Raw genomic sequence first — 13,773 nt, 5'->3', positions numbered from 1 at the left:
TTGAGCAAGCTGATATGTATATAAGTTTAGTAGGGATGCGTGTTTTGGTGTAAATGAAAAGATAACGAAAGTAGCAGCATCCAACAAAGGAGGGGGATTGGAGGAAAAGAAAAGGTTCGGGGACCGGGAGGCTGCCAGGGTGAAGCGGGCGGCATATGCTCCCGGCATCGCATTGTTATTCCGTCCCCGCAGGAATATACTCGGAAGAGCACCAATTGGAGAGTCTCAGATCCCTCCTTCCCCCCCGCTCTTCACAGTCTTTTAGCAAACTCCCCAATCAATCGCCCCCAGCGCCGCGCCCCTACGACATGTCTATAAATCTTTCTTCCTTCCCCTTCTCTCCCACGTCTCCTCCTCCTCTTTCTCCTGCCCCCCCTCTTCTCCCTTGTTCTTCTTGTGCTCTGTCTTGGGTTGCAAGAAGCCCCTGCTTCTCGCGGGAAGCGCGGCGTCTCGCCGTATGCCAAAAGAAGCGGAGGAGAGCGGCGGTCTTGGTGTCGGCATCGGCGAGGAAGATGACGATAGAAGAGATAAAGGAACAGGAGGTCGAGGAAGCGCCACCGCTGTTGGAGGATGCCGAGGCCAACTCCAGGCCTCGACGCATTGCTCTCTTCGTCGAGCCCTCTCCCTTCGCGTCCGTATTTCCGCCCTCCCTCTTTCTTTGATTTTTTTTTTCTTTTTGATTCTTTAGGTAAAACGCTGCTTGATGCTTGATGACTGCTGCTGTGCTGGAAATATACTGCCCTATCGATTGTTATCATGTATTGGATGATGATTTGGCTGCGATTCTCTTGCGGATGAATCGGGATGTCTTCCATTGATGATCTTGCTTGAAAAATATTCTTATTAAAGTCGCAGTAGAACGATACCGATCCCTCATGGCACGAGCTTAAACTACATACCAGACTGATTTAATAGGTTTAATGCGGGTCTGTCTCTTGCCAAAGCTGCCCTGGCCAAGAATTTACCATGTTATCCGACTTTGCTAAACGCATCTTGGTCTGTATGCCTGATCCCGTATCCGAATTTGCATGAAATTATCCTCCTCAGTTATCACTAAACGAGAAAAATACAAGGAAGCCTGAGGGTGCATGTGAAGATTGTAACATTCTGGTGGTCAGAAGAAAGAAGTTATCCTTCTTTAATTGATAGGTTATCGCTAGATTGTCTCACATTAAGCGCCCACAGTCCTGCATCTAAACTGAGTTGATCCGGTTTTCTGAATCGTTGCCATGTTCTTGATAGTAGCAGGCTGCTATAGATGAAGAGGATATGTATTTTCAATTTTCTTTTGCCCGCTGATTTTCTAAGTAACTACTTGTCAGTTTTCTTCTCTATTCAATTCCACTCTTTCAGGACCTAAACTACTCTTATTTTCTTTTGGCAGCTATGTTTCTGGATACAAGAACCGGTTTCAGAATTTCATCAAATACTTGCGTGAAATGGGAGATGAGGTATATTAACACTGTACAACTAACTTTGTATCGGTGTTATTGGATCTTCTGCAGTCATATGCATTTTCTGAATTACCTTGAATATCCCTACACAAACAGCGTCACCGAGACCTAGCTGTTACACTAGTCAGATTAAAGATGAATAAAGTGGAGGAAAATATTAGATGGTAGGATAAGGTAGGAAATTTCATGCTTGTTTAGATGTAAAAATTCTAAATTTGCAACGATTGCCTTGTTGCTGCCTCGTGCAGGTCATCGTCGTGACTACCCACAAAGGAGTTCCTCAGGAGTTCCATGGAGCAAAACTGATCGGTTCATGGAGGTAATCAAAATCGAGACCTATTTAATTCGACAAAATGTCGTACTATCATGTTCTAGATTATCTCTTCTTGGTGGCAAACTTTTTTCCTTTCAACTTCAACTGTTATAGTTGGCTGAATTTTTCCTCTACTTCTGGTAATTGTTTTCAACTTCCCTTTCCAGTTTTCCCTGCCCATGGTATCAAAAGGTTCCACTTTCTCTGGCACTTAGCCCTAGAATAATATCAGAGGTGGCAAAGTTCAAGCCGGACATAATTCATGCATCTTCACCTGGAGTCATGGTAATTTTAACAGAGAAAAACATGCCCATACATGAGGAGCTCTTTCTGCCTTATAACTTACTAATTCCTTTTACATTTCAGGTATTTGGTGCTCTTATAATTGCTAAATTGCTTTGTGTCCCAATAGTGATGTCATATCACACCCATGTTCCAATGTGAGTTGAATTCTCCCCTAAACTTATGCAACTAACATCTCTATATGTCATCATTGCTAGTGATTTGAAAATTCATATAGTAGTGCGGTTTGTTGAATCCATGTTAGCAATATACTGTTAAAATTGGAAGAAATGCTGTGCCTTGATACTGCAACTCGTGGCTCGTATGATCATAACAAGTTGAGCTTGAGAAGGACACGTGGTCATCAATGTATAGTTTATAGTTTGTCTATGTTTGCACACACATGTTTTTGGGGTTCATACAACTATTTCACTATTATCTGGGAAGGTGCGTGGGGCATGTAGCAGATTGTCATACTATAAACAAATTTTGTTTCATTTATAGTTGAGAATGTACTGCATTAAGCAGAAAAGGATTTTTATGAATAAATATCAATGCATAGTGGGATAGTATTAGATGTAGGATGCATCAATTTTAACAAAGAAAAGAACAACTAGATCTAGACAGCAGCAAAAACTACACAGATAAGCCTAAGGAGGTGCATATATTCCATGATGTCTTAATTCTTTCCATTGGTACATGCTTAATTAAATTAGATTTGCCAAAAACTTAATAGTCAGCTTGAATCCATTTCTCCTTTTTTTTTTTTTTGATCTTACCTGTCACCTCGTCTATTGTGACCATCATTTCCCTTCACCATAGCAAAAGGGAATTGAATCAGTGTCTTTCTGTTTCATAAATTCATTATTTTATCTAAAGCTGATGTGATTTTTATTGAACCAGACATAACTTATCCGTTCTATTCAAATCCATAAAGAAGAAACATTCATATGTTGAGGTGGCTGCAGCCACCCAGACACAAATATTCCTTGTCTTTTGCCTAAATGTACCCCAGAGTCTATATTCAAATGCTAATGTTGTAATATTTTGCTAGCATGTTACCTATATAGAAAATTCTTGGAACATCATATTGTAGCAGACTTAATTTGTATTTCTGTTCTGCAGATACATTCCCAGGTACACATTCAGCTGGTTGGTGAAGCCTATGTGGTTGATTATAAGTAAGCAAGCCTTTTCTCTCATGTTTCTTGGTACAAATACTTCGTTTATTCATATAGGTCGCTACTAATTCTCTTGTCATCCCATTTCAGAGTTCCTTCACAGAGCTGCTGATCTTACGTTAGTGCCTTCAGCTGCTATTGGCAGGGATCTTCAAGCCGCTCGTGTGACAGCAGGTCAGCAGATAGATTTTGTAGCAGAGTACTTTTTCCTCCTCATGTAGCTAATGGTTTTCTTGTTCTGCAGCTCACAAGATACGCCTTTGGAACAAAGGTGTTGATTCTGAAAGTTTCCACCCTCGGTACCGCAGCCATGAAATGCGCTCAAGGCTAAGGTACCTAGTCTGAATCTATCAACCCATCAACCATGCATGCACACAATTAAATAAGTGCACAGGTACAAAACTCTACTTGGGGTTTGTCTTATGATCTTTGTTTCTCTTATGTCAGTAATGGTGAACCTGAAAAGCCATTGATAATTCATGTTGGACGCTTAGGAGTTGAAAAAAGTTTGGATTTTCTCAAAGGGTGAGTTCCTTTTATGAATCCTCCAGCTTTAAATCATCGTAGGAAGAGGAAAGCATTTTTGATTTGTTGCTGCTTCTTCATTTTGTTTTTCTTCCCCGTTCCCCTTACTTCTGGTGTGGTAAGCATGGTATATATTTACAGTGCCACGACCCGATGGAGGAGTATTTTCTAATCAATTCATTTGCACTTTGAATCAATTTATTCATTTAACAAAAATAGTGAGTTGACTGATGGCTAGTTATTAATCTGTTAAGCCTCTTTTTTGTGGACTCTTGTGCTAGCAAGTGCTAACTGATACAAAAATGATTCAAAACTAATTCTCAAAAAAGAAAAAAAGGACTAGAAACTAGGAATCTGGTGATGTTCTAACTAGACACAAAGGACACCAACTCTCGGTGATGCCTGTCTGAAAAGATGAGGTTATATCAAAGTCAAGGCCACCTAAGCGTGCTTCATATTTACATATAAAACTCTATCAGTCTATCCAGTAGCATGCTATAGTCTTTTTGTTTCTCCCTACTTTGATACATTTCAAGGAATACCTTTTTTAATAAATTTTACTCGTTTAGGTTATTTTTCTCTTCTGCATCCACAGTTAAGGTTATAACTCATCTGTAATGTGTACTTGAGCAGAGTTATGGATAGGCTGTCAGGAGCAAGAATTGCCTTTATTGGAGATGGACCATACAGGTAAGATATTGTTGCAGTTCTTGCAATTTCAGTTTTTCTTTTCAGAATGTAGTATGTCATGGTTTTCTGTGACACTATTGGATTTGATATGAATTTCAAATGCTTAAAACGAAAGGACCACATACTCTTATTCTTGAGGCCCTTGCATGTTTAGATCTTTATCATCATCATGATATTTTACATTATTTTGGCAATGGAATGATGGATCATCCTTCCCAAGTCAATGAATAATCTTAGAGGTAGCCTTGGGCATGCCATGCATGAGAAAATTAGCAACAGAAGCGATGTTTGCCATGCCTTATTGGCACCTTTCAATTGTCATCATGAAAACATGGAGAAGATTTCTTGGCATCCATTCAATTGTGACTAACGTATTCGATGACTAAACCTAAACCAATATCTTGCACATATGGAATCAAGAAAATCATATCGGCTGCCTGGCTCTGGCGTTCCAGTCTTGCATATGGGAATTCCGCCTTGTGAAGCTGAGTTTGCATTGGTAGCTAGCTAACATGGTGTCTTGCCGTCTGGACAGGCCTGAACTGGAGCAGCTGTTCTCAGGCATGCCTGCGGTGTTCACAGGAATGCTGCAAGGTGAGGAGCTTTCACAGGCGTATGCCAGTGGTGACATCTTTGTGATGCCTTCGGAGTCTGAGACCCTTGGGCTTGTCGTGCTGGAGGCCATGTCATCTGGGATTCCTGTGGTTGCGGCTCGAGCAGGTGGAATACCAGAGATTATAGCAGAAGATCAGGAGGGCAAAACCAGCTTCCTATTTACTCCCGGAGACCTTGATGACTGTGTGAACAAGATCGAAAGCCTACTCTCTTGCAAGGAATTCAGAGAGGCCATGGGGCGAACTGCACGGGAAGAAATGGAGAAGTATGACTGGAAAGCAGCCACCCGGAAGATACGCAATGAGCACTACAATGCAGCCATCTGGTTCTGGCGGAAGAAGAGGGCGCAGCTGCTCAGACCCATTCAGTGGTTGGTCAGAAGGTTTTTCCGATCGCCACAAGTCAATTATGGTTGATGTTAGAATGTGTGTGAACATTGCAGTTAAAAAGGTTTGGGAAAGTGGAGTGTGGGCGATTGATTGGCCAGTTGATTCCTTTCTTGTACATTATTATATATTATATTGCCACAGCTCTAGTGATTGTTTGAGATGATGTAATGATAAAAGAATTGTTTGTTGTTATCATGGCACTGGTCTTGGTGTTGCTTTTGCCTTGTGGGTTGCATGCATCAGGTTGCCAAGGATTGCGGTCACGACATCCTCTTTTGAAGTCACGAAGCATTAACAAGAAACTATGTTAATTTATGGGAGAAAAGATTACTCAAACCGACCACATCAGTTGTATCAAAACAATCTTCTTCTTCTTCCTTTTTTTTTTTATTATTTTTTTTGACTTTCTAAATCATGAGAAAAACGTTGTTCGTTATGCATTTGAGGGTTTGGCTATGATGGCGCAATATACGGAAATCAGCTTACCGGGTTCGTATGCGGCCTCCTAGCGCATCAACTTGCAGAGGCATGCATAAAATTACCATGCGGTGATCAAAGCAATAGAAAAAACACGTGGATGGATATCCTTACTTGAGAAGCATACATGTATTAGGAAGCGGATGCCTACATCGCGAGGAAGCGAGAAATTGCTGAGATGGCGGTCCACATCCTCCTCGGTGTTTTTTACGCCCTACTTTCAGGAGGGCCAATCCTGCTTGGTTCGGCTTGATGTTTCATTGGTCAGGCCGGGCTTGGGCCCGGATCCTGAAACTGGTCCTTGATATTTAGCTCTACCTCAGCCCAGATCCCGACGAACCAAGCTGCACTCGGGTTTAATGGAGTGGAAACAAAATTCGGTCAATGACTTGGACTGCGATTCATAAAGAGGATAAGTTTTGGAGAGAGATCCCTCATGTTGTAGAAGTGCTATGCTATTCTGCGAGATTATATTTTCTTTTGATGTTCGGATAAGGGATGAGTAGATCAATAAATGAATGCACTGGTTTTTGAGATAATTTGAATTTAATCTCAATGATATAATTGCCCTCCCACTCTTTGGTATGTTTGGAGGGGATAGGTTTCTTTATTTCTGCAGGTTAAGTCTATTCTGCTGAAATGGTGCTGCTGTATTATCCCTTCTCTTTTCCTTTTTGTACTCAGATGAATAGGCCTATTCCAAGACGTTTTTGAGGTGTTTAGCAACATATTCCGCCATTTAGGGGGATATCTCCTCACTTATCACCTCTAACAGATGCAAGCTTAGAGAATTTGACCTGTTTCAGCCCTGTTTTGACGATCATAAAATAATTGTTTTCGTGGACGTTCTGGTCATGGATTTTAACCGCCAAAAATAATCAATTTCTAACGTCCGAGGATTCGCAAGTCCTAAACAAATTCTTAGTGGGAAGCTGATGCAGATAGAAAGGGAGCACCATTAATCAAATGATTCAGCTTATAGTTACCATTTTACCTGCACAAAGGTGCATAGATTAGCACAAGCATCCTCATCAAAAGAGCGAGACAAGACTGCAAAATCTACATTGAGGGGCACAACTTTATTTGTTTTTTTGTTTTTTGTCCTCCAATCATTGAGGAGAAAATGCAACAACTTAATGATTAAACGACTGCAACACCAGGATTCTTATCCTGTCCGGGACCTCCAACATCTGTGCTTTTGCTTCCACACGCAGCTTCCTCGGACGGCTAATTAACTAGCAGAAAGTCAGAAAGGAAGGGCCATCCAATATCACAGTGCAGAGTAGTCTTTGGAGACGTAGTGCATGAACTCGTCGTCCTTGAGGAGCGCCGCCATGGTGTCGGGGGCGAGGCACACCTCGAGGTCCACGCTCCCTCCTCCCTCCCTCCCTGGGAACGCCGAAATCTTGCCATCGAACTTGTTCGCTCGCCCGCTCCGCACCGCCAGGGGCAGCCCCCATCCGAAGTCGTTCCCCTCGTACACGGGGAACCGGTGGGAGCTCCCCATCGTGATCCCGGCCCCGTCCGGGTTCCCCAGCGGGAAGCACCGCGGCGCCGCCTCCCACTCTGCCACCACCCTCCGCACCGCCTCGTCCCCGTGCGCCACCACGCTCCTGTGCAGCAGCCCCGCCGCCCACTGCAGCTCGCTCGCCGCCACCTCCCCCACCGCCGCCGCCGTCGGGATGCTCTGGATCGCGTTCCCGAAGTACAACGGATCCACCTGCGGCACCAGCCGGTGCCGGCAGTTCACCGCCATCCGGAACGTCGTCGTCGCCTCCGGTCGGAGGTGCTTCCGAGCCCGCGTCACCGACCGCCACAGCTGGGCGCACAGCGATTGGAAAGACGAGATCTCCCCCGCCGCGGCCGCCGCCGCTGTCGTCGCTTTCTTCCGGTCGTGGATCTGCTTCCCACATATTTCGGCGATCGAATCATGGGCCCGGCTGTTGGCCCTCGATTTGAGATCTCGGATTGCTTCCCGGCTGAAGTGGAAGATCCGCTCCCGCAGCGGAGCATTCACCGGGAAAGTCACCTCCGGGCCGGCGCCGTCTGCGAACCGGATCACCGCTGTGGAGTCGCCGAAGAAGTTCCGGCGGAAGTCCGGCGGCTGGGGCGCGCCGCCGCGGCAGAGCTCCGCCCATGTGTTGAAGAAGTTCCAGAAGGAGGTGCCATCGACGATGGCATGGTCGACGACGCTCCCGATGAAGACGGCGCCATCGCCGAGCTCGGTGACCTGGAAGGCGGCGAGAGGCCGGAAGTGGCCCTGGTAGCTGACGGCGCCGTCGAAGGGGAAGAACGACTTGACGGGCAGCGGGACGTCGGATGAGGTTGGGAGGAGGAGGGGGAGGGCGAGGGATGGGGCGACGGCGTGGGAGAAGTCGGCGCCGGCGTCGTTGCAGGAGATGACGATGCGACCGTCTGCGAGGGTGGAGAGGCGGCCGGCGAGGGCGGGGAAGAGGGAGAGGGCGCGGGAGAGAGAGGATTTGAGGAGGGAGAGGAGGGGAGCGAAGGGGATGGGGGGGCGGGGGAAGAAGAGGCCTTTCTGGATGTAGTGGCAGGAGAGCATGGGGAGGTCGGACACGGAGAGGTTGAGGTCTCCGAGAGTGGACTTGGTGTCAGGATACACGGTGCACCTGGATACAACAGTGACAGGAGCAGCAGAAGCAGCAAGTCCACTCTCGGAGAAGAAGGAATTGGGGGAGGGAGAATTGTACATGGTCGCAGCAGGAGAGGGATCCGGGGAGGGGGAGAGAATGGTGAGAGCAGCAGCAGGGGAATTCCGGGAGGAGGAAAGGTATAGAGCCATCTTTAACTTTGCCTTTCCCCTCTTCTGCTTGCTGCTGTCTGGCTCTTTGCAGGGAAGAGCGCGGCTGCCACTTGTTCACCGCTCTGCTGGGAGAGGAGTTCGTCTTGAAGGGCTTTTATAGGCGAGGACGGAAGGTCGGGTTCATGCATTTGGAGTTGGCCATACTGCTCGGGCGCTTGGATGTTCCTCGGTGGGACATCTATCCCTTCGGGGTATATGGGATAGAGGGGATGGATGATCACTAATTGGAGAACTTCGCACTCGGTGGCCGCCATGACGATGTCTACGCCTGTGCTGCACGGCGGTGGCGTCGTTTTGCATGCAGATAATATCATAAAAAATCATCATTGATTTTTTTTTAAAAAAAAAACAAAAGAAGGAAAATCTTCAGTCTATGGAGTCATTCAGATCTCAATTTTATCTATCGAAGATGTCACGTTCCATGATCCCCTGCACTATGGTCAAATCCCTACCCGCACGGGATAAGATTATTTTGCGAAGGTACCTGTACAATTACTGCGAATTCTTTTTAAGGATAATACTGTGCGAGCGGCTTGGCTACGCATCGTACTTCTAGGACGCTCGAGACATGGTGGCTCGGAAACAAAGAGTGCAACCGCAACCAAATATCCGTATGCGTTACTTCTTTGACGCTACTTTTGGACTCTTACCTGAGTCGGGTTTGGCAGGAGGCTGCTCGATGTTGGCGCCGATAATGAAAGGACCGAACAAGCTCGAGTGGAGCACAACAAAAGTTCGTGCAAGCCCGGCCAACTTTTACGATCCGAGCTTTACGTTTTATTTGAGTTTGGCCTCCTTCGGCATTGGACCGAGTCTAAACAAATCTATTCCCAGCTTCTTCTTTTTTTTTTCTTTTTTTTTTTTCCTCCTCATAGCTCGTTTCATTTGTAACAATCCAAAATTTTATCTAAAATAACTAGCCAATTTTCTTAAAAAAAATGTATAGTTTTCTATAAATATCAAAAAAAAATTCGATGAATGACCGATGTGAATTAAATATACACCTATCCTCATACTAAAATTTGGTACAATCGATGATAAGTAATCTGAATTGATTGAGTTCCTTTTTTTTTTTGAATGGAATAAAACTACTTACCTTCTGTCATGCAAGAATTGCCAAATTTTCAAGGATAGCTACAGCCAAAATATCGTGAATATATGTAGTTCCACTCTCTCCTCCCAGTTCAAAAGAGACCCAATGGGATCGCAAGCCTTGATTTATTAATTGAACTGCTGCCTTACGGCCCGATTTCTCGGTATAGCATCTGGTTTCTAACACGGCAATCGATGCGGTGGGCAATTGGACATGAAACAAGTACCCGTGCTCGATTAGCTGTTTCCAGTATGCGTACGTGCTTCATTAACCAAGGAAGCTCATCTGGCTCTGACATGCTTTCGAGGCTCCAGCTTATATCTGCCGGCCACGAGTTTTTGTGAGAGCTGGTACTAATTTCTCACCACCCAATGCAGCCGTCCACTTTTAAGTACGTCCTTAGTTGTAAGAAAACTAATCACGAGTCGTAATTTAAACGAGCGAGCAAGCTGGTACCTATCGGTTAATCCCCCCTCAGAATATAATTAGGCTCGGATGAGTAGATCTCCGTGCCCACGTCAGCCAAATTGGTATAAATCAACGGACGGAAAGAACTGAGAATTAGGCTCGATTAATCTTTGTTCCAGTTCCATTCTGCATATGGTGCTACCTTTCTTCCTCATCAGAAGAGCACAGCAGTTGTATTAGTATATTATCCTCGAAGAAAGGGTGAAGGAAGGGAAGGGGTGGATGCTCGCATAAAAATCAAAAGGAACTAATTAAATCCCTGTCCATCGATCATTAGCTGGCTTGCTCAGTGCCCTCTACAGTGCTCCAGTTGATCAGGGTGTGTGTGTGTGTTCTCTCTTCTCCTTTCTTAATGCATTAAAAAAAGAGAGCATATATTTGATAGTAAAGGAGTCCCAAAATCTGGATGGCAGGTCAACGTACGGGGTTCTGTAATTATGACCAGTATTTAACAAAAGATGGTGATTACTGTATTTAGGCACTTCCCGTAGCTATCGTCCCCAGGACAGTGGGGTTCGCAGGCTTGCCGAGAACTTGACCTTGTTAATTTCCATGATCGATTAATCCATTCATCTCCTGTCTATCAGCACTAATGGCCAAGTCAGTCATGCGACACGTGAAACAAGCTTCCAGGAACGTATCATTTTCCCAATCCATTGAGAAAAGGACTGGCCGAAGAATCCACATCATCTTCGTGACCATCGTGTATATATGCTCGACCATTAATTATTATATATCCTTGTCCCCATCCTAGCCCTTGGTGGTCATGTGGAACACAATCACCAACTTTGTTTCGAAAACAATCATAGGAGCAAATGTCTCTTTAGTGATTGCCTTTTTTTTTCCTCTCTTTTTTTTTTTTTTTTTAATTTCTGTTGGCTGGGAACCCTCCTCGTGATTGGCTGGATACCACGATCATGCGAACGTGACCCTACCTCATATACTTTTTGAGAACTGGATGAAGAAAATTTTCGGGATAATATCTCCAATAAATAAGAACACGGCCAGGGGAACAAATAGCTAATGTAGTCTCGGCTATGTATGTATCTTAGATCGAACACTCGAGCAACATCAGAACCATTGGCCATTCTATCATACACGAGCATGTCCCCCGTTAATTCCAATTGTGCTGTAGTAATGAAAAAAATTACTACAGACTAGGACATGAAATCTCCAGGAGCAAGATTAGACTGGGAAATGGGAGTAGAAAATTCAGATGATTTGGGAAAAATCGACAGCAGCCCACAAGAAGGGGGGAGGGAAAAGACGAAAGAAAAAGTTGGAACTCAAAAGAATTGTTGTTCCGGTTGGTGACTCACATGGAATGGTGGAATGGACGGAATGTCGCTTTTAGCTCTCCGCATTTAGCCAAGGAGGTCCCGACGAAGCCTCCAACAAGGAATCTGAAGGGTGGTGGATTTACTTGGATGAGGCAAACCTGAGCAACGGGGACCGATTTTATTTTTTGCAAGGGGAGACAAGGCGAGGGCCCACCACCAGGAGCGATGCCCACCACTCGCCGGTCGCCACCACCAACCCGGTAAGGTTCCTCTTGCTTCTCTGTGCGACCCAATCCATTGTATGGATAATGGACCTTGTATCCTGCAGTCAACGCATGTCGCACAGCACAAAGGTTCAATGGTTCCTTCCACCGATATATAGTAGAGTTGCACCTATCTGCTGCTGTAATACATGCGCCACCATTATCTCAGGTGGAGCCCGTCCTCCATGTAAGCCAGCCCCAGAACTTCTGTTCTATCGTCATCCACTACAGAGCATGTCCTGTCGAAGGCTTCAATTTGCTTCCGAACGTCCTCTCTTATGACAAAACAAAACAACAACAACAACAAAAAAATGATCATTGGGTTATTTACCGACTATCTTCTTCTTTCTTTATTAGGATGGCCAATTCCAAATGCTCGAATCCAGTTGATCTTGGAAAGGATTCATGTGAATCGAGTGCTCTTTGGATGTTCGATCGGCAGGCCCTTAATTAATTGGCAGGGAACAGGGGTGGGAGACAACCTGCCGTGATAACATCATGACGGCCGGCACCAATTAATGGCATGGTAGGGTCACGAAGGATCGCTTTTGCAGTCAGAAGGTAGCAGAGTCGATCCATCCGCGCTGCGAATTCGTTTCGAGGAATGCTGGAAATGATTGATAATAAGGTGAATGCGAAAGATGATGACTGGAGAGCATGTTGAGTTCAAATAACCCCGTAGATGCTGCTTTCATCTTTGGACGCCACGACTTGTATTGCCTATAGCACCTATCCCCCTGCTCCCAACTTTTTTCATTCTAGTGGATGGATGATGGTTCATCCTGTAGTGCCGTGCGCCGTTGGATGGTAAATGGCAATATCTGGTGTCAGCTCTGCCTCATGCCCGTGGACACTACCAAAGTGGAATCAGAAAAAGAGATCGAAAAGGATTTAGGGTGGATAGATGGCTGTCTCCACATTGGAACATGGAAAGAGTGGATCCTAGTTGAATATCAGGATAAACACCAACCTTAGAATGAATGGACAAGAGTAAAGGGAATTGCATAATTTGGTTCCCATGGACAAGCAGGCCGGAAAACACACAAGGAGGTAGAGGAGGAAGAGGAAGAAGATGCCACATCAAGGTGGACATCCCGGATGAATACTTGGGGCTCTGAGCCGGTTATTTCCACAATAGCTTAAGCTTAAGCTTTTGGGTCGGTCCTCCTCACAATATGGGTTTACTAACTTGGAACGGTCCTCCACTTAATAGCTTAAGATTTTGAGCTGCAAATTTGTCACACTAGTTTGTTGCTTGCTTAGCAATCTAGGCTCTCCAAGGCTCCAAGCACCTAGATGGCACTATTGACAACGCTACCAAAGGCTAGGTTCGAGTCCAAAATCAAGACTCAAAAATGAATCTAGTCTGGCGAGCATCAAGCATGCCTATTCCTAGCCGACCAATTTGAAACCCTAATTGGAAATCTATGAAAACTAATCACTGCACCTCAAACATACTGCTCCCTCTAGTGAATTCTCTTGGATTCTCCAAAACTAAGCAAATCACTAGGAATGTGCAAAATAGAATTAGCACGACACAAACACATATATTTCCCTTTCCCTTTCAATTAAAATAATAAATCTTATCAACTTAAAATTCCCTGCTCAGGAGGCAACGTCTCCAATAAGTACTATATGATTCAAGTTTTCTACAAGTCAAAATCAATGCTCAAAAAATGAACAATAAATATTCATCAGAACCTCATCAACTGATCTTATTCCATTATATTTTAGTATTATAGGGAGGACACATCATCCTTGGCCCTTCATGCTGATGTATCTGTGTGGACTTAAATGGGGTCGTTTTGGCATGCAAACATACCACAAGTGATGGCCTAAAAAGGCATATGCTCGCAAAATATTTGAACTTTCCAAGAAATGATGGATGTTAAGAATAAATCAACAAGGCTCGACAGATT

The 13,773-nt window shown here is 44.8% G+C and overlaps 2 protein-coding genes across 2 annotated transcripts; one reads left to right on the top strand and one right to left on the bottom strand.

Annotated features, from left to right (window-relative positions):
• The first annotated feature begins 31 nt into the window (after positions 1-31).
• On the top strand, positions 32-5,644 carry SQD2 (sulfoquinovosyldiacylglycerol 2). The gene is made up of 11 exons (XM_008802567.5): positions 32-631; positions 1,385-1,451; positions 1,703-1,773; positions 1,935-2,052; positions 2,134-2,207; positions 3,175-3,230; positions 3,321-3,404; positions 3,475-3,562; positions 3,678-3,755; positions 4,389-4,445; positions 4,981-5,644. Exons 1-11 carry the CDS (start codon positions 156-158, stop codon positions 5,474-5,476), a joined length of 1,665 nt encoding a protein of 554 aa, XP_008800789.2. The 5' UTR covers positions 32-155; the 3' UTR covers positions 5,477-5,644.
• A 1,333-nt stretch (positions 5,645-6,977) lies between these two features.
• LOC148700154 (putative acetyltransferase At3g50280) lies at positions 6,978-8,855 on the bottom strand. The gene has a single exon (XM_088710879.2). It carries the CDS (start codon positions 8,727-8,729, stop codon positions 7,197-7,199), a length of 1,533 nt encoding a protein of 510 aa, XP_088567005.1. The 5' UTR covers positions 8,730-8,855; the 3' UTR covers positions 6,978-7,196.
• Positions 8,856-13,773: the final 4,918 nt, after the last annotated feature.

Source organism: Phoenix dactylifera, chromosome 14 (genome assembly GCF_051530095.1).
Source record: "Phoenix dactylifera cultivar Ajwa chromosome 14, Ajwa_hap1_PhDact_Kaust_v1.1, whole genome shotgun sequence".
Lineage (NCBI taxonomy): Eukaryota > Viridiplantae > Streptophyta > Magnoliopsida > Arecales > Arecaceae > Phoenix > Phoenix dactylifera.
The sequence above is the reverse complement of the archived record's forward strand: the minus strand, read 5'-3'. Positions and strand labels throughout refer to the sequence as shown.

Coding starts and splice junctions, on each gene's coding strand:
- SQD2 (XM_008802567.5), top strand. CDS start 156: ATGCTCCCGGCATCGCATTGTTATTCCGTCCCCGCAGGAATATACTCG. Junction 3,405..3,474: donor AGCCGCTCGTGTGACAGCAG/GTCAGCAGATAG, acceptor CTTGTTCTGCAG/CTCACAAGATACGCCTTTGG. Junction 3,563..3,677: donor GAAATGCGCTCAAGGCTAAG/GTACCTAGTCTG, acceptor CTCTTATGTCAG/TAATGGTGAACCTGAAAAGC.
- LOC148700154 (XM_088710879.2), bottom strand. CDS start 8,729: ATGGCTCTATACCTTTCCTCCTCCCGGAATTCCCCTGCTGCTGCTCTC.